General features: G+C 47.5%; 1 protein-coding gene across 1 annotated transcript in view; it reads left to right on the plus strand.

The window, feature by feature from the left end:
- Positions 1–13,303: 13,303 nt before the first annotated feature.
- The window catches only part of SMC3 (structural maintenance of chromosomes 3), a 1,173,064-nt gene continuing 1,167,597 nt past the window's right edge, over positions 13,304–18,770 (plus strand). Inside the window, exon 1 of the mRNA XM_069611771.1 lies at positions 13,304–13,467. Within this exon, the coding sequence (XP_069467872.1) occupies positions 13,453–13,467 (15 nt within the window). The 5' untranslated portion in view covers positions 13,304–13,452. The remainder of the gene's footprint in view (positions 13,468–18,770) is intronic.

Genomic DNA, 18,770 nt, shown 5'->3' on the forward strand with positions numbered 1-18,770 from the left:
ACTGCCAAGGCTCAGTCTTCACGACAGCTCCGATGGGCTTTATTCTTTGCTGAGTTCGATTTTGTAATCACTTACCATCCCGGCTGTAAGAATGGCAAAGCGGACGCGCTATCTCGACTTGGAATGGGAGAAATGGACACAAACTCAGAACCTGTGCCGATAATTCCCGAAAAAAGAATCTTGGGGATAACCACTTTACAAACCCTTGAAGACATTCAAGCACGGGTAAAACTATTCCTGGACTCTTCAGCCTTGCAGGATTGGATCAAAAGGGGGTCTGACTTTTCAATCAACGATGGCTTACCTTACTTCCAAGGATGTTTATTTTTGCCAGAAAAGGAATTGCAAGAACTGGTTATTTCCCGTCATCACGATACTCTGATAGAAGGACATCCTGGCATTGCCAAAACAGAGGAAAAAATTAAACGACAATTCTGGTGGCCGTCCTGGCGAAAGGATATTAAATCTTTTGTGATGTCCTGTGGAGTTTGCGCCCAAAACAAAGGTCAAAAAACTAAACCCGCCGGTCTTCTTCAACCCTTAGACATTCCACCAGCACCTTGGCACTCCTTGTCACTAGATTTTATCACGTACCTGCCCTCTTGTAATGGATACAATACTATTCTGGTTGTGGTGGATTTATTTTCCAAGATGGCCCATTTTATTCCGTTGAAAGGATTACCTTCAGCTTTTGTTCTTGCCAAGGAATTCCTCGAAAATATCATCCGTCTGCATGGATTCCCGTCCATACTAATCTCCGATCGGGGAAGCCAGTTTATTTCTCATTTTTGGAAAAAGTGTTGTCAACTGGCACAAATCGACGTAAGACTCTCAACCAGCCACCACACACAGACCGATGGTCAGACAGAGAGAACGAACCAGACCCTTGAACAATATCTACGATGTATGTTGCACCAATCGGAGGGTAATTGGAAGGATATTTTAAGGGTGGCTGAATATGCATACAATAACTCGATACACTCTAGAACTGGTCAGAGCCCCTTTTATACCCTACATGGACATCACCCTCGTACTTCAGACTTGGACTCACCTTTGAGCCTCGAAATGCCCGCAGTGGACCATTTGCATTCTACGATTACTCAAGCCTTCAAGGATGCTACTGCACACTTACAACATGCGAAAGGGAAATACAAAAAGAATGCGGATCTGCATCGAAAGGAGGCGCCTCCATACCAAATAGGGGATCAAGTATGGTTGGCTACCAAACACTTATCGCTCAAGGGACCTCGGACTTTTAATCCAAGGTATTTAGGCCCTTACTCGATCAAAGCTATAATTAACCCAGTGGCAGTCAAGCTAGATCTACCAGCTAACATGCGGATTCACCCCGTTTTTCATGTGTCGCTTTTGAAACCAGTGCAACCAGGAACCAGATTAATAAAGCCACCAGAACCAAACCAGATAGATGGGGAGCCTGAATTTGAGGTGAAGAACATTTTGGACTCTAAGATCTCAAAATCAAAACTTTTCTATCTAATTGATTGGAAGGGGTACGGGCCTCAGGAAAGATCTTGGGAACCCAGCGACCACGTACATGCACCTCGGCTAGTAAAAAGGTTCCATCGGAATTTCCCGAACAAACCGAAACCTCCTGAGGGAATGACCTTGGGAGGGGCCTTGGGGGGGAGTGCTGTCATGATGCCTACCCCGGAGCACCAGGCCAGGCCCAGCACCCCCGGGAGCAGGCATCACGCCCCTGGGTAAAAGCCCAGCGGCCCTTTATAGGGGCTCTTTGGACTCTGTCCAGGTGCCGTTGGCGCCAGGCTCATGTTGGACATCAGTCCTGGCGCCATAGGCGCCAGGCTCATAAGGGGAAGTGTTTGGTGTGCAGCATGGTCTGCTTCAGGTAAGTGCACCTGATGCAGACCATGCTGCATGAAGAACCAAGCCAAATGAGGCTTAGGAGGGACTATTTTTCTGAAGGAACTATTTTGTTCCTTGGGTGGGGCTGTGGAAGAATACTCACCTGGAACTTCTTCCAAGGCTATTTAAGCCACGCTCGGACAGCCACACGTGCTTCGCGTTGTTCGCATCCCAGCAGCTGAACGCTCACCGTGTCTGCTCCTGCACCTGGCCTCCAGCCACGCCCGCCTCGATCCTGGAACGCCTGTAAGGAAAGAAGAGAAGAGAAAGGTGAAAACCAAGAACTTATTCAACCTTCTTACCTGCATCCGGAATCTTCACGCCAGCATTCCTGAAGGAAGACTTCCATTTAAAAGTACCACGTTGCTCGCTGCAGCGCCACGCTTCACTCACCTGTTCCCGAGACGCCGCCCGGCTCCATCGCGGTTCTCAGCACCGGTCGCCACATCTCTGCACCTAGGGGAGAGAAGAAGAGACAAAAGGTGAGCAAAGGAACACAAGAGGAAAGCCGAATTTTCAGCCATATTACTTACCGGCTTTTCTTGGTGAACCATTCCACATCTCGGGTCGGCGACGCATCTTTGGCAGGTACCGCACCCTGGCCCCTATGGGGAAAGGACAAAAGACATTACTGGGAAATTATAAAGACATTTAGAGGGGTCGCCCTCATCACTAACTCACCTGATTTTACCACCGGCAATTTAACCCCTCAACGCATCGCCTTTGCTCTGCACCTGAAATAAAGGACAGATCACAGGTTAGGAAAAACAACATAAAGGAGGCTCACACTTGAACTTTTGCATCTTCATACTTACGGCGTATCGCTCAGAAAAGTCAAGTGGATTTGCCAGCGCCATTCTGAAAACCAGAGAAGTAACTGGACGAACGTGCGCCCCTGCACCAGAAGCAGGATGGAGAGTTCATCCTTCCAAACCATAAGGTGAGCTTAAACCGGGGGTTTTGGAGGATGTCAGAGAAGAACGAAGGGGGAAAGGGGGGAGCAAGCACACTATTCAGCAGACCGTTAATCCCCTTTCTCATCTGCAGAAGGATATTCCTACGGGCCAGACAAGCAAGATTTGGGGGTCCTGTTCAATCGGTGGTCCGAATTCTGCGCATCACGCTTGAAGAGGCCACAGCAACCCAGACCAGACCAGCGCCTCCGTGGGAGCCAGGTGAGCGTTACAGCAGCTTTGTTGTAGGAGTCAAGGACAGTACCACAGCAGCAAACAATTCTCCTCGCCTTGACTATCGATGCGAGAGAGCCCTGGGTACTTCAGACATACAATGCAGCATTCTTCAGCCATGATTCCTGGTCTTACGTTTCCTATTCTCGAAGGTTCATGAGTGTAACGGTCTTTCATTGAAAAGGTCAAGGGCACTTCCCTCCTTGTGATCCCCTTTGGTTTTTCTGTCTTTTGACTTGTATTAAACTGCCATCCTGGAATTGCTGCTTCCTTGTGTGCTTTGCCTTGCTCAGAGTGTGCTCTTGTGCTCCGCCTTTTATCCGTGTGGGGAAGTATAATGGAAGTCAGGTGTGTGTAATGGGCAGTAATAGCCTGACCCTGCCTAACCAATGTATTAGGACATTTCAGGTATACGGCTCGAGGGTTAGTCTGTTTTCTCTCATAGTGAGCTGTCCGTGAGGAAGTATTTGTGTTGGGAAAGGGGCAGGGGTTGAGCTCCTAAGTATTCTACTTGGTAGGATAGAGTAAAGGTGTTACAGGGAAGGGGATACCACATTTCGCCATCTGGTGTCCCACTGCCACTCCCTCGAAGACCCCTCACCCAGGTGATCCTCCCGCACTGGTCCACCCGGAGGAACTGGATCCGAAAGCGATTGCTGTATCCTGGCCACCTGGATGACAGATCCCTGGGGACTAGCGGGTGAGACACCTGCAGGTTTCACTGGCCAAATTATGGGGGACAGATTGAAAGTCGCTTTTCTCTACGACATCCTGTTGGATATATATTTCTAATAATGGTAATAAAGTGTTATAGAGCTAAAGTGCTAGAATAGCAAGGTGCAAACAATCAAGATAAACATTAATAATTTTAGGAAGACCACATAAGAAAATAATACAAATCTCTTCACAAGTACATTCCAGCGTCCAATTATATAATTAGGTAATCAATATAAGCACTAAGAACAAATACATAAAATCCATAAAACACACTATAAGTTCATATCCCGGAAAGGATCCCACCTTGGTACATCCTCATAGAGTAAGGACTGTGACGAGAAAGACAGACAAGGAGGTAATGGGCCAATTACTTGCCTGTAACATTCATTACTCCAAGTTCAGCTCATCACAGTCCTTGACCGCCCTCCTGCCCAAGACCCATTGTGTTTTTAAAACTCTTGTTAATCAAACAGGAAGTCTCAGTGAGTCAGAGGTGCTTTCATACCCAGATTAGGGGAGGAGCTAAAAGGTCAGAGGTGCTTTCATAACCATTTTAGGGGAGGAGTTAAAAAAAGAACAAAAATGAGAAGGCAAAAACATTTTTAGGGGGCTTGTGGTGCACCAGTCTCCCGGGTAATGACTCACCACATAGAGTAAACACTGTGAGGAGGAAGACCTTGACTTGCAGTAATGAAGATTACCCCTAAGCAATCCGGCCATTACAGATACTTTGCAACAACAACTATTCCCTTTTGTTATAGACGGTGCAGTAAGTCTTTTATTGATACTGTGACAAATCCTTGTATGTCGCCCCTTACTCCCTTGGGGGAGCCTCTTCCAGTGATGATATTTCAAGAAGAAAGTGGTGTGTTCACAGTACATACCAACCGTCCCCTTCCTGTTTCCCTAGACACAGCACACTAATCCATACTGGGGCAAAGAAGATGCAAGGAGCAATGCAAGGTCACCCGCAGAACCAACATGAGCAGTCTAGACTTGGAACAAGAACTGGGATGAGGAGGAGAAGTGGAGGCATGAAGAGTACTCCTGGGAACTATCTTGAGCAGTCTATTAACAGTGTCTAAGCAGAGTATTACACCTGCCATCGCGGATGGCTTCGAAGCTAGCCTTGAAACATATTTGGCACAATTGATCAAATTACAAAGCAAACTCTGGCAACTTCTCCTCTGATTGCTACAATGTACTCCTGGAATTGGGATTATGATGCCTGTCCACCATTATAGCTTTTTGTAGGAGAACATTATATTTAAGGATGCACACTAATTATGCAGACTCACTACTGGATATGTGGGGCAAGATAATTAGAGAAGAGAAGCATCAGGCTTAAGAGGAATTTACGATACATAATGAAGCTTACCATGCTAAAATTGGATGGAAAATGGATTGGAATTTGGAATTTGTGACATTGCAAGACCATCTTATAAAAAACAAACAGATTGGAAATGTTGTCAAAAGATCACCCAAATTACCAATAGAAAATCCCTGCGTGAGCTTGCATCCCTTCCATTATCGATATTAAAACTTCAAAGATATTTACTCTAATTCCACACTCATAAATACTGTATATTATTCTTACAGCTTCTTTTTAATGTATTACCCTCTTCAGCAGTCACTGGCCATGAATTCGTTTTAACTGCAGATAATTTCTGCTGTAGATGCAGCTTGTTTCCTCATGTTTTGGAGACCACGAGCCACCTGCTAACAAAATGCACAAAAGTGGAAGCTTGGGAAATGTGTGTACAACCATCAAATGATGGAGACTGATCAATGCTGGTCCCATTGTTTAGTAGGAAGGCTTCCCTCACTTATAATAGCTTTGTAGAGACTATAGGCCTCATCATGAGTTGGGCGGTTACCGCTGTGGTGTTTCTGGTGGAATTACTGCCATATTACAACTTGGCGGCAGAGCGCACACACCACTGGCGGTAACAGTAATTCCATCCAGCGGAATTACTGCCGGAAATGAGTTTCCAATTGTAATTCTGCCTGAAATCAGTGGAATTATCTTTACCGCCGGTACATTCAGCAGTAATTCTGCCAGTGGAATTACAGCCAGCGGAATTACTGCCAGTGGAAATGGCACCATCACCAGAAAGGGAAGCAGGGCGGCGGCCATTTCAAAAGTACAATTCATTCTGAATCTCTCATTTCCTGTTGCCATTCAGACGCCATACTTGTGGAAACTTGTCACAGGAGAAGGGAAAGGCCAAGGTCCCTGAGATGAGGCTGCAAATGCAGAGGTTTAACCGAGGCAGCACTCCCGGTCTTAGTGGATGAAGTAGTCTGCAATGCAGAGGAGCTACATGGCAGCACGCAGCGCAAGACCACTGGCCAGAGGAAGGCTGCCACCTGGTTCTCCATCAGAGACACAGTGGTGGCAGTAGGCATTATCCCACGGGATGCCGAAGTCTGTGGGAAGAGATGGAATGACCTAAAGGCTGTGGCCTGCAGCCTCATTGCAGGGCACAGGAGAGAGACCGCAGCCACAGTAGGTGGCACTGTGGAACCCCTCGCCCAGACACCGTGGGAGGAGAAGGCCAGCCCATATTACACATTAAAGGGATCGAGTGGATTGGCAGTGCGGAAGTAGGAGCAGCAAGCCAAGAGGATGGTGGTGAGTACAACAGTCCCCAACCCAATGTGAATGTACTGGCCAAAAGCATGCATACCCAAGCATAGATGAGCACAATGGGCAGGGGAATGGGCGACCAGATGGCAATCAGTACAAATGCACAGTGACTACATGCATGTGCCAGGAAAGATGGGCACATGTAGTAAAGCACATGCGCTATAGGGGAAATGTGCATGTGAAGCCATGGAATCATGAGAAGCACCCATGTGTGCTGTGTCAGTTCATATTGCCAAGTGAACCACCTTCATCACTACAACAGCAATCAATATTGGCAGGTGAACAGACAATGTCCAAATGCATGCACCGTGTCCACCCTTAGCAGGCACTACTCCTCCTGCCTAGCAGTAGCTGTACTCATTGGTCTGAAACCACCATGCTCATCATACAAAATGTGTGAGGAGGAGCAAACCTCATGTCGCATGATTGTCTTAATAGCCCACTTACATGTATGTAAGATGACTGACAGCTTGTCATTATCCAGCCAACAGGTACGCAGTCGGCTGATGCCTAAGAGGTCGGGCCCTCCACTGCACAGTACACCGCCAGGCAGTGCGCCCACCTACACACCTGCACCGGCTGGACATTAGAGCAGTGAGAGGAAGAGCAGGAAGGAGGCAGCAAGACCACAGGAGGCCACCACTGTGACAACTGTGGAAGGTGTGGAGATGCCCACCGTCCCCACATTGGTGCCCAGTGACTAATCCACCAGCCATGCAGATGGCACAGTGCATGCATACAAAAGCGCAGTCACAGCTCAGCTGGCCCTATGGAGATCCCCAAGGATGCCGTCCACAGGCCAGCACCCACCCATCTGGCCCCTTACATGCCCTTGTCACCTGTGTGGGACGTGCATCACTTGCGCCAGTCAGGGGCAGACACAGGCAGCGATGGCTCTCTGCATGAGGAGGAGGAGGAGGAAGAGGAGGAAGAAGACACAGGCTTGCGTTCGCCCTGCTTAAGCCCCACCCCTCACCAGAGTACACCACCAGTGCCATAGCACACTATGGCAGCGATATGGGCAAGGCTGGATGCCATGGAGCAGCACAAGGTTTCCCCGGAACAGCTGGCAGGGCAGCAGGTAAAGCATCTGCAGGCAATGAGGGACTGTCTCCATGGATCATGCCGGCAGATTTCCTGTTCCCTTTGCCAGACTGCAGCTGCAATCACCACAGTAGGGCAGAGGATGAGGGAACACACTGAGTGCATGTCAGCCTTCACCGAGTCCTTCAACTCATGAATGCAACTGACACTGCAGCACATCCGGGGCCATGAGTCCGAGCCCTCCACCTCCATCACCCCCACGGAAGGATATTTGCCCAGCACCCCAAGGTGCCTGTCTTCGCGCCACCTGACACCAACAGTGATTGAGCAGGCAGCGATGGGCAAAGGGACATGGAAGTAACATTACATGACACCTTTTGTACATAGTCACAAGGGTGGTGGGTGGGGACGATGTGTTGAGGATGATGTGTTAGGGAGGCAGGGGGGATGTATGTTTTGGAGATGGCGTGTTGGGGAGGTGGAGATGAGTGCGGAGGGTATGATGGGGATGGCATTATTCACACTTGGTTATAACATTCTAGTTCACTTGAATCAAAGCAAGAGCATTCCTTTTTGTGTGATTGTGATTTTTTCCATGCATGGTTATGTACAAAGGTGAGCAGCATGTGATTATCGATGTGATCGAAATAAATTGTCTATTAGTTCTTGCCGCACTAGAAGACCATCCCTTCCCTTCTCATGCTCACTGTGTGGCAGCACTGCACCTGCAGGTAGTGAGTCGTTGTGTTCTTGGGGCGACATGTCCTCATCAGGGGCCAGGGGGACATTTTGCCTGAAGCAAATGCTGTGCAGCATGGCACAGCCACGAAGTATTTGTCCAACTTTCCCCGGCCAGTACATCAAGTTCCCCCGGTCTGGTGTGGAAACCAGAAAACGTCCTTTCAGCATGCCAAAGGTCTGCCTTATGCACAGTCCTGACGTGTGCCTCATTGTAAGCCACCTCGTGTGGCGTACGTGGATTGTGCACAGGTGTCATTAGCCATGGAAGCTGGGGGTGTCCAGACTCACCTGCAAGGGCAAAGCTAACAGGTGTCAGTCACAGTGCTTTGTGGATGTGCTTCCTTTTCAAAAGGCATGTTGATGGACACTCGTTCATGCACTTTTTCAACATTTTTACACAACATGGTTTTCCATCCCAGTAATTGAATGCCATATTCTATGAGGGACATATGCAATTTCGTGTTACACCATGCCCACAGCTCTCAAAAAGCAGTTGTCAACTTCACGGCCTGTGAATGGCATTGCAGGGTGCATGTTGCCTGTGTTGGGCCTGTGCGCTGCTATCATGCGTGTGCCCTGATGAATGATTGGTTGTTCTTGTGCATGTTTGCGGTTTCTGCTTTCCTTCCATTATGGCTTCGCATACGTGAAGTCGAAAACGGTGCCGATGCTTCCGTGGTCCCCATTCCCATCGAGTCCTGTAGGACATTTACCGGCGCCTGACTTCCTGGCCGCCGGGTTCGTAATACACCAGGTGTTACCGGGAAGTCAGGCACTGGTAAAATTCACAAGTCCGGCAGCAACCTGCCGGTTTTACCTGCACGGTTACCACCGGACTTGTGATGAGGCCCTGTGTGTTCTACAGTTGAGTGCACTAGAGGTTCTGGTTACGGCCAAATCTACTTTCGGTTATGTCAGAAAACTATTTTTTAGAGGAAGCAATCAGAACATAAGCTGTCTGCCAACTGGACACAAGTGAGAGAAAGTTGGAACAAGGCATTTTGGTTTCAATGCTAATATCTGTTTTCTCTCACAAATTGCCTGCTGTCACTCTGAGAAGCACCTAGCATGGTCTGTAATATTAATGCAACATAACTACATTTCTACATCCGATCTTGTCAAATAGTTTACATATGAAATACTAGCGGTACTACATGATGTTGCCTGGGTCTGTATCAGACATGCACGTGGGGGTCTGCTATAGCCATGTGTATGTTTTGTTGTGTCATAACTTGCTATTTTAGAAAAATCCAAATTGGCAATCACCCGAAATAGCATATACTGATAGCACAGGGCCGGACTCTGCTCCACACCTGTGCAGGGCGAATGGGTGGGGTTGGTCAATTTTCACTATAGCCAGTACACCCCACACTGGCATGCCGACCTTGTGTCCTAACTTCCTATTTTTAGAAAATTCACAAAATTGGCAATCTCACGAAATCACCCATACTGGTAGAACTGGGCCAGACCCTGCCCTGTGCAGGGTGAATGTCACTATCGCCAGTACACCCCAGACTGATATGCCGACTTTGGGCCACAATTTCAGCCCACCAACTGTTATGGGGCTGGAGCCAACCCCGAACATACAAACACACCTTCACAATTATATATATACATATGCAAGTGGTACAGGGACATCTTATAAAAATGTTGAATACAAAGAACTCAACCCCCGTCTCATGGTTACAGCTCTGGTGTTAGCAGGGAGCAGTTACCTGCTGCAGCCGATGTACCCCCAATCCCTTGGCTGGAACGCCATTAAAGTCATTTAAAATGGATTAAAAGGTGTGTTTTCCTGTGTTTCGGAAGGCCAACGAGAAGCAGGCCTGCTGGCCGCTTAGAATGCTGAAATGAAGGTCAAAGAGCTTTATATCTGTCATATGTCTGTGAGAGTTGCATGACAGAATCACTAAATACCGAAAGCATGCAGGGTTTGATACGCATTTCCCTTTAAAAAAATCTTTTACAAAAAGTCACCCTAGCAATAACGTTTTGGTAAATATCAGCATATATATGCTTGGCCAGGAAAGACTTTACCCGTCAGAGTACAGTGACTGCTAACAGTTCGAAATTACTCACCCAGTGTTGTGGATTGGGAGAAACAAAATTGTCTTTATATTTAAAAAATAACAACCAGTAATTTGAAAATACTACAATAAATGCTGCTCCTCTCTGGCAATCTGCAGGCATGAGCCTTGTAAATACGTTGCTGCACTACACCCTGTTCTGCTGTTCCTGCCTCTGCAGCTTAATGTGGAGCAGAAGCAGCTGCATGTCGGAGTTCGCAACAGCTAGTGACAGCATGGTGTTGGTAGGTGTGTTAGGGTCGGGTGTGTGCATTATGTACCCTTTCTGAGTGGATTGGGTGCACCTGTGGCTTGATTTCCTCCTCTACCTCGCTCATATCAGACTGTCTGTCCCCAATTCAGACATGGTGCGCTGCAAACGACCTCTGACTCAATGCCAGTAAGACTGAGATTGTTCGCATTGGGACTCCTGCTCCCACTTTCCCACTCTCATTCTGGCCGGCCTCCCTTGGCCCTGCACCCGCATTCACATGTGAGGCAAAAAACCTTGGGGTCATCTTCGACTCCACTCTCTCCTTCTCCACTCACATTTCGGACATCTCTAAAATGTCCAACTACCTGCTGAACCTCCTGAGAGGTACTCTCCCTTTTCTCACCTTCCCCCAGAGCCTCACTGTCTCCAGAGCCCTGATTCTCCCAAGGCTTGACTACTGAAACAGCCTCTTTCTCAACCTCCCTGCCTCTGCTCTGCGCCCTCTGCAACACATCCAGAACAGAACTGCAAGACTTATCCTTGGCCTCAAGCCTAGGGACTGCATCTCTCTGGCGTTGAAATCCCTCCACAGGCTCCCCGTGGCTGCAAGGATCAAGTTCAAGACCCTCTGCATTGTCCACAATGCTTTTCTGGGTCCTGGGACCCACCTATCTTCACTGATGCCTTCCTAAATACTGTCCCTCCCGAGCCCTCCGCTCATCTACCGCCAACCTTCTGCGAGTGAGACGGTTCTCTAAGCAGAGATTTGGAGGGAGATCTTTATCCTCAGCAGAGGCATCCCTCTGAAATAGCCTCCCTGCTGCCCTCCATCTTGAGCCTGATCTCCTTAAGTTCTGGAAACTCTGTAAGACATTCCTGTTCTCCTCTTCCTTCTCGCTATTCCCTTTCTCCCTCCTTTTCCACACAGCATGCTGACTCGTCGGCGGGAATACCTCAGAGTCTCACAGGTCTCTGGCACCCTTGCCAGTCCTCCAGCACTTGCCTCAGGGCTTGCACTTGCCTCATGCTACTGCACTCGGTCAACTACCCATTGAGAATGGCATCTCTCAGCACTTACCCAGTTTCTGACTAATTGGGCGCACCCTGATAGCCCTCACTCTGCACTTGTCCTCCTTCCCCTCCCCTCTCCTGTACCGTCAGTGCACTTTCATGATCTGAACGTAGCATGCCTTGAGGATCGTCTTTCCTTTCATCCCTGTCTCCCCTCCCGCATGGTGGCGTCTCTATGCTCTTGGAAAAACATCAGAATCGTCGTCCGACCTATTTGTTGCTATCTACTTTTAATTGTACTATCTGCACTTACTCTTCCTGGCAGACTGGTTATCTTTCCGAAACTCAAGGGCTCTGAATGACTGTTCTTTTTCTCCCTTGTTCCCTCCCTGAGCGCCTTGAAACACTTGCCTTGTGTATAGACGCTTTACAAATAAACATTACCATTACCATTCCCATTACCTGCCTGCATTTACCTCCACCTTTTAGGTGGAGGTAACGGCACTGTGTTTTTGGTAGAATTACTGTCCAATTACAGTAGTATTTCAACTTGGAATACGGCAGAAATACCCTTTAGGATCTCTGCAGTAATTCTGCCAGCAAAATTAGCCCCAACGCTAATTCTGCCAGTTGTTGGCAGTAATTCTGCCGGCGCTTATTCCGCCAGGGCAAATTCGGCCGGTGGAATTAGCCCCGACTCCTTATTCACTGGTATGGTAAAAGTGGTGGTAATTCCGTTATCACCACTTTTTTCTTATACCGCCGTACTCATAATGAGTCCCTATGAACAGATATAATAACCATGATTGAGAAGGACGTTTTAAACATGTCATCACAATTACCAATGGATCTTTAGGAACTTTATCTTTTTGATCAGTTTATGACTGGTGACACATGATTAAAATACTTATTTTATATATTTATAATTATTTATTGCATGGGATGTTTATTTTGCAACTGTATCATATTTAATACGTTAAAGATATATTTGTATTGTGTTTAATTTTACATTTAATTCACATTCCCATAAAAGAATCGATTTAACATTTAAACTTTTTGTTTTATATTTAATTAATGCATGTTTCTATTTGATATCATTTTATGTTTTGGGCTATTTTATTGTACTAGCATTTAAAAACACCTTCCCTTGTTTGTCTGTCTATACACACAGATGCTAATTTCATGTGCATACCCAAATGTGCTTTAATGAACGTATTGTTGTTTCACTTTGTGTGAACTTCTTTTAACAAGCACATGGCCGTTACACGTTTATAGTTTTTACTGTCTATGATCTTTTTATATCGTTGGATTTTCTGAATGTAGTAGTATGGATGAAATTTTGCGTTTGTCTAATTGGTTTGTGTTAAACTATGAACACGGCCGGTTACTAGTATTTACACACGCTTTGCGCTGGCTTCTGGTGCGTGATGTTGTCTGCCATACAGTAAACTCCACCTACAGCTGGCAAGAGTAACACACCCACTCCCGCCACTGTCAAACACTGAATCCAGTGCTTTGCCGCCGAGCCTTTCACCCCAGTTGCCTAAACCAAAACAATACACAACAGGGGAGTACTGTTTCTGCTGACATCGACGTATTCAGTAAATTGGAAACGCAATGTAGTAATCGTTTAAAAACTAAGGAACACTTATTTTAAAGGTCGGCAAATGCAACAACGTTTGACCAGCCATCAGCGGGGTAAGCGTGAAAAGTAAACATTGCGTGACCTCCCCTCTGTGTTCGGTGTTTTTTGGTATCTCCCGGGACTCCTGAGGTCCTCGCTGACCTCCATTTTGTAGGCTGGCTGCGCGCGCTGAGGAAACTACCCCTGGAGTGCGGCAGCGTAGTGGAGGCGGAACTGCTGTTATATCCCGGTAGGGAGGCGGGGACAGCGCGGCACAGTGACCCGGAGGCCTGCTCCCTGCGGCGGACAGCAACATGTATATCAAACAGGTGAGCGTCTGTAGTGTGCACACGCTACTCCAGGGGCAGGTTGGCATAGAACACATATGGTAGTGGAAACCAGGGTGGCGTGTAGGAAAGAGCTCAGTACTTTGTGGCTGTTGAGTTCTCGGACCCAAGCAACTCCTTTGCTCGTGTTTGCGAGGCGAGAGAGGCATGTGTTGTAAAACCTTGTTCCTAGAGTCTGCATTATCCTTCCCCCACCAGCCATGTACCTGCCCCAGACAACTAGCTCATCCTCTCAGCGACTATGAATTCTAGCATACAGCAAACCCTGAGTTGTTTATTATTTCAATGCGACCTCCGCAGCGAAAAAGCTATCACATGCCCAAAAAGTAATCCTTCACTAGGTTCTCAAACGAGACCATCGCTGGCCCCTTCAGTGGCAGGGCTTTGTAACCTGTGGCTATTCTAATGTGTTGGACTGTGTCTCCTGTCCTCTCCATTGACTCAGCTGGCATGGGCTGATGGGAGTTGTAGTCAAAACATCCGGAGAGTCAAAGTCTGCAGATCCTTGTTTGTGGTATCACTCAGACCATCATTACGCTCCCTCCAGCACCCTGGTCAGCACAGGCAGCATTACAGTCTGATCGTGTGATTGTGACAAGGCTTTCTTTCTTGTGGGTGTCATTTGCTAAGTGTGCACTATTTATATTGTTGGTGTTTAGGCTAGCCAAAAAATAATGTTTACATTACCAAACAGTTGTGTCTGTAGTACAGTATCTCAAAGCGAAGTGGTACCTTCAATTGCAACTATTGCACATTGGAGATCTTGGTCAAGGGTATAGCTTGTGCAGGTGTGCCACACCCCTTCAATCATGGAGCCCAATCGTGTTGTGGCTCTGGGTCCTGTTAGAAGGCTTCGTTCGGCCGAGTGTGAGTTGATCCTGGTTCACCTGCGAGGTGGGCCCATGTTAAAGTTTCTTCCTGCGTTCTTTTACTTATCAAGGGCTGCACATGAGCCAGTAATTAATCCTCTTCAGTGACTCTTTTACGTTTCAAATTCCAGATGTTCCTGAAAAGTGCTATTTGTCAATGTATTATGAGCCATTACGTTTTAACACAAAATTCCTATTGCAGCCTACTATTAATTTGCATAACAAACGGTACATAACTTTCAATATGAAAATGCACACTTTATAACACAATGTGCAGCAGAAGGCAGACTGCCGGTTACAAATAATGATGGAAGTATGTGAATCTTTTTTGCAGTTTACAGAAAACTTAAGTTACCAATGCTATGCGTGGGTAGCCCATTCAGAACAGCCTCCTTTCCATGCAGTCTGGGCGGAGTGTTGGGTGGACAGTAGCTGCCAAGTTTCTTTATTTTGCTTTTTAGGCACTGTCACTTTGCATTTCGAGAAAGTGCAACCTTATGGGAAAAGCAGACAAGTCCCAGATTAAGAAGTGTAGTTGATTGAGGAGTCGCAGCTGTACGAAGTTTACACAGCACCCCTTAGCAATAATACAAGTGTTGTTTAAAACCAGTCCCCTCTCTGTACAGCTTCAGGCTGTTCAAGGTCAGGTCAGATAGCTCCTCTGCCCCTTTTAGTGTTGCATTTGTATAGGAAAATTTAACTTTTTAATTTTATTTTTTGCATTTGTTAAGAGCATCAAACCCAGAGGCGTCAAGGGGCTGGTTACAAGTTAAGTAGACATAATATGTCAATGCAAAATGGCATGAACCAAAACACCAATACCAGCAGAACATCTAAGATTCTACATGGGACAACATAGATCTGTTTGGGCATATTTTTGAGATATGTATTTAATAAAGAGTTATGTAAGGGGCCAGAAGTGGACAGTTCTTTGTCAACATTATTCGCCTTACTTCAAAAATGTTCTTACTGAGCGGTTTACTCAAGACGCAGATTGCTATACTGTTGCTAAGCAATCAAAGGTGTACCGATGCCCGCACTGGTAAATATCCTATTTAGACACTTAGCTAAGATATCCCTTTGGCAGAGTAGTTACTCGCCGTTTAGACTACTCATAATTTTCTATGAGGATTGAAGTATTGGATATAGTAGATGTCATTTTTTTGGGACTAAAACAGTGGTCTTCAAACTGAGGCTGGCCCACCTAAGGGGGCCGAAGAATTTCCAGTGGGGTGTGAGGCTCTTCCAAAAGGGAGTACGTTAACTGCTTTTAATAGTAAATATAAGCAAATATTGCATCTTGTGGAGTTGGGGGGTGAGGGGGGTAGGGGCGTCTAGCAACAATAAATTTACTCCATGGGCAGCTCAGCAACACCAGTATGTAGTCAAGGGGAGGCCACAATGTGAAAAAGTGTGAATCCCACTGGACTAGAGCTTTTTGCAGGTATATGGTGCAAAATGTTTTCCCTCTTGTAAATGGGTCCCAAGTAAGCGGTCTGCAGCCTGTGACTCTCCAGATGTTTATTTATTGGACATTTGTTTGGCACCTATACACAAGTGTTTCCAGGCGCCAAAAGACAAAATAAATGGGGGGGGGGGGTGGGGAGGGATATAGGGAGGGGGGGAAACAACATTTATGGTAATTTTGGCCTTGTGACAATCCTACCGTGCAAGTGCAGATACAAAGGTAATAAGTGCAGGGGGGGTGCGGTAGGGGGCCGGGATGGGGGAAAGTTTAAGTGCGGGAGTGGGGAGGAGGGTCTGGGGGGGGGTGAGCAAGTGCTAAGGGGAGCCACAAGGGCAAGTACCAGGAAAAAAAGAGCAGGGGGGAGATAGACAAGTGCGATGGACTGTATGAACCAGATTAGGGCTAGTCCGGGGAGGGGTGCCCAAGAGCAGGTGCTGGGGGGACTGGTCAGGGATGATCTGGACCCTGTATGACTCAGAAGGGACCAGGCACTAGTTGCAGCGGCAGAAGGACATTAACAAGGGAGGGGGAGCAAGAACGAGTAGAAAAGGATAGTCTTTAGAAGTTTCCGGAACTTAAAAGGAGACTGGAGACTGTTCCAGAGGGAGGATCTGCCTAGTAAACAGATCTACCTCTCAATCTCTGCTTGGAGAAAAGGCTAACCTGCAGAGTGTTGAAGCTAGAGGACCGAAGAAACCCTAGCAGGGAGGTATTTCAAGAGAGAAATCTGGGTGTAGATGGGACCCAGGCCCCAGACAGCCTTGTGGATGATGTGGGGGGTCTTACATTTAATCCTTGCGGTCACCGGGAGCCAGTAGAGTGATTTTAGGGCTGCAGAGATGCGGTTCCTGGGCTTGTGGTAAAGTATATGTTTTGCAGCCTTATTCTGGATTAGTTGGAGGGGGCTAAGGGAGGACAGAGGCAGATTGCGGAGAGTCTGTTGCAGTTGTCGAGCATAGAGCGAAACAGAGCTTTGGAGACATTGAGCTTCTGGTGGAAGGTGAGGAAAGGGAGGATATCTCTGAGAAGGTGGAGCTGAAAGTTGGATTTCTTGGCAAAGTCTGTGATGTGTGAAAAGAGAGTTAGGAGTCAAAGATTACCTCAAGGTTTTTTGCCTCACAAAAGGAGGGTGTCCAGAGTGGGGGGGAAACAGGGAGCAGGCGTCCCAATGAGAAGAATCTGTCTTACTGGCATTAAGGCAGAGGTCATTGGCAGAGCACCAGGCCTGAATAGCAGTCAGGCAATCCGGTATGAGAGAGGAAGCAGTGGAGTTAGAGGATGGAAGCTTAACACTGGAAATGAGGGGCGAAGGAGGAGAACAAGTGGGCCAGTGGGGCTAGTTGTAGACTATTGACACCCATTGTTCCACACTGTTGAGATGGATTTCTGAACTCTGACCTGAAGGGGCAGAGGTTCAGAAGGCCAGCCTAGTTTTTTGGAACAGGATAACCTTTGGACAAGACGGACCAATTAGGGTAGGAATGGCGGCGTTCAAGACTAAGTATCAAGAGGGGTGAGGGTGACTGAAAGACCCCAATGAGTACACAAAGCAAGGACACTTACAAATTGCTCCAGACAGGTTGTATATTAAAAATATAGACACATTTATTACAAGGCCTTTGTAACATCGACCATAGCAAAGAATCACAATAATACTAAAGTAAGCCAACACATCACAATCAATATAATATATATACGAGACCGAAGGGTCTAAGGAGTTCAGAGCATGAAATATGTAGACCACTTAGATGGGGAGGAAAACAGGCAGTGCAAGTAATCGTTAGACCTGGTTCGACATCAGAAATCCACCTAACTAAGAAGCAGTCCAAGCCCTACGAAGAGGGGAGCCTTATGCTCAATAGTACCTGCACGCGCTGGTGCCAATGGACAAAATAGGGTCTCTTCAAGGGTCTCTTGACAGTTCAGGACGGTGAGTGAGGCTATGAAGAACGAGTCCCCACTACTCAAGCAGGACCTCCACTTGCAGACAGAAGCAGGTTGAGAGTGCGGATGGAGTCGCTGTTTCGCAACAGCGGTAGAAAAGAAATGGGCTCCTAGCGCTAGGGGCCATCGGTTGGGGTATGGACTACTCACCGGTCCCCGAAGCAGGCAGACACAGACTTCTCCAGTTCAGTTCACGTTGATGGCAGGTTCGGATGTGACAAGCAGGACGTCTCGACACCGTGTAGATTCCGCAGCAGCAGGATGCAGTGTCGAGGGGGTAACAAATGCAGCAAACGTGCACAGGTCGTTGCCACAGCAGGGTAAAACGGCAACCGCGGTTACTCTGGTCCGGACGCACTCGTCTCACTTCAGACCTGGGAATGCCAAGTGTACAAAATTCGGTGTGAGGATGCAGTGGACACAGAGCTAGCAGTAGGCCAAGTTTCGAGGGCTTCCCCGAAACGGCAGCGGTGACAGAGAAAAACGTCCTGAGTAAGCTGGTCAGCCCACTGGTTGGCCCAGGGACACTTCCGAAGAGGCTTACTTGCAGGGTTTGATGAAGGTGCCGAGAATAGTTGGTCCCACTATTCCAATGGGTCGAAGCGCCTTCTCAGACCTTCTAGGACGATCAGATGCAGAGGGGTCTCGCAGGACGACAGCGGCCTCAGGGTACCAAACGTTCCAGCGGTTCCTCGACTCGGCTTCTTGTTGCAGGATAATTGGCTCCTTATCCCTTGTTCGGTGTGAACTCAGGAGATTGACATGGAAGGTGGTGTTTTCGGCCTCCTCTTCTCCAAAGTTCCCTTTGCGCCAAAACGGAGAGGACCCAATGGGAGATCTGCTCACAAACACTCACTCCATACGTGGACCAATCATGGACCATGGTGGTCCCAGGCATTCAGGACACTCCGGACTCTCTGGCATCCAGGATGTGTATTTGGAACAGACATCCCAGCCCACATCCTGGAGGCACACACACAATGCATGCAGAAGCCTGCGAAAGC

This window comes from Ambystoma mexicanum, chromosome 8 (assembly GCF_040938575.1).
Source record: "Ambystoma mexicanum isolate Mex_15411 chromosome 8, UKY_AmexF1_1, whole genome shotgun sequence".
Classification (NCBI taxonomy): Eukaryota; Metazoa; Chordata; class Amphibia; order Caudata; family Ambystomatidae; genus Ambystoma; species Ambystoma mexicanum.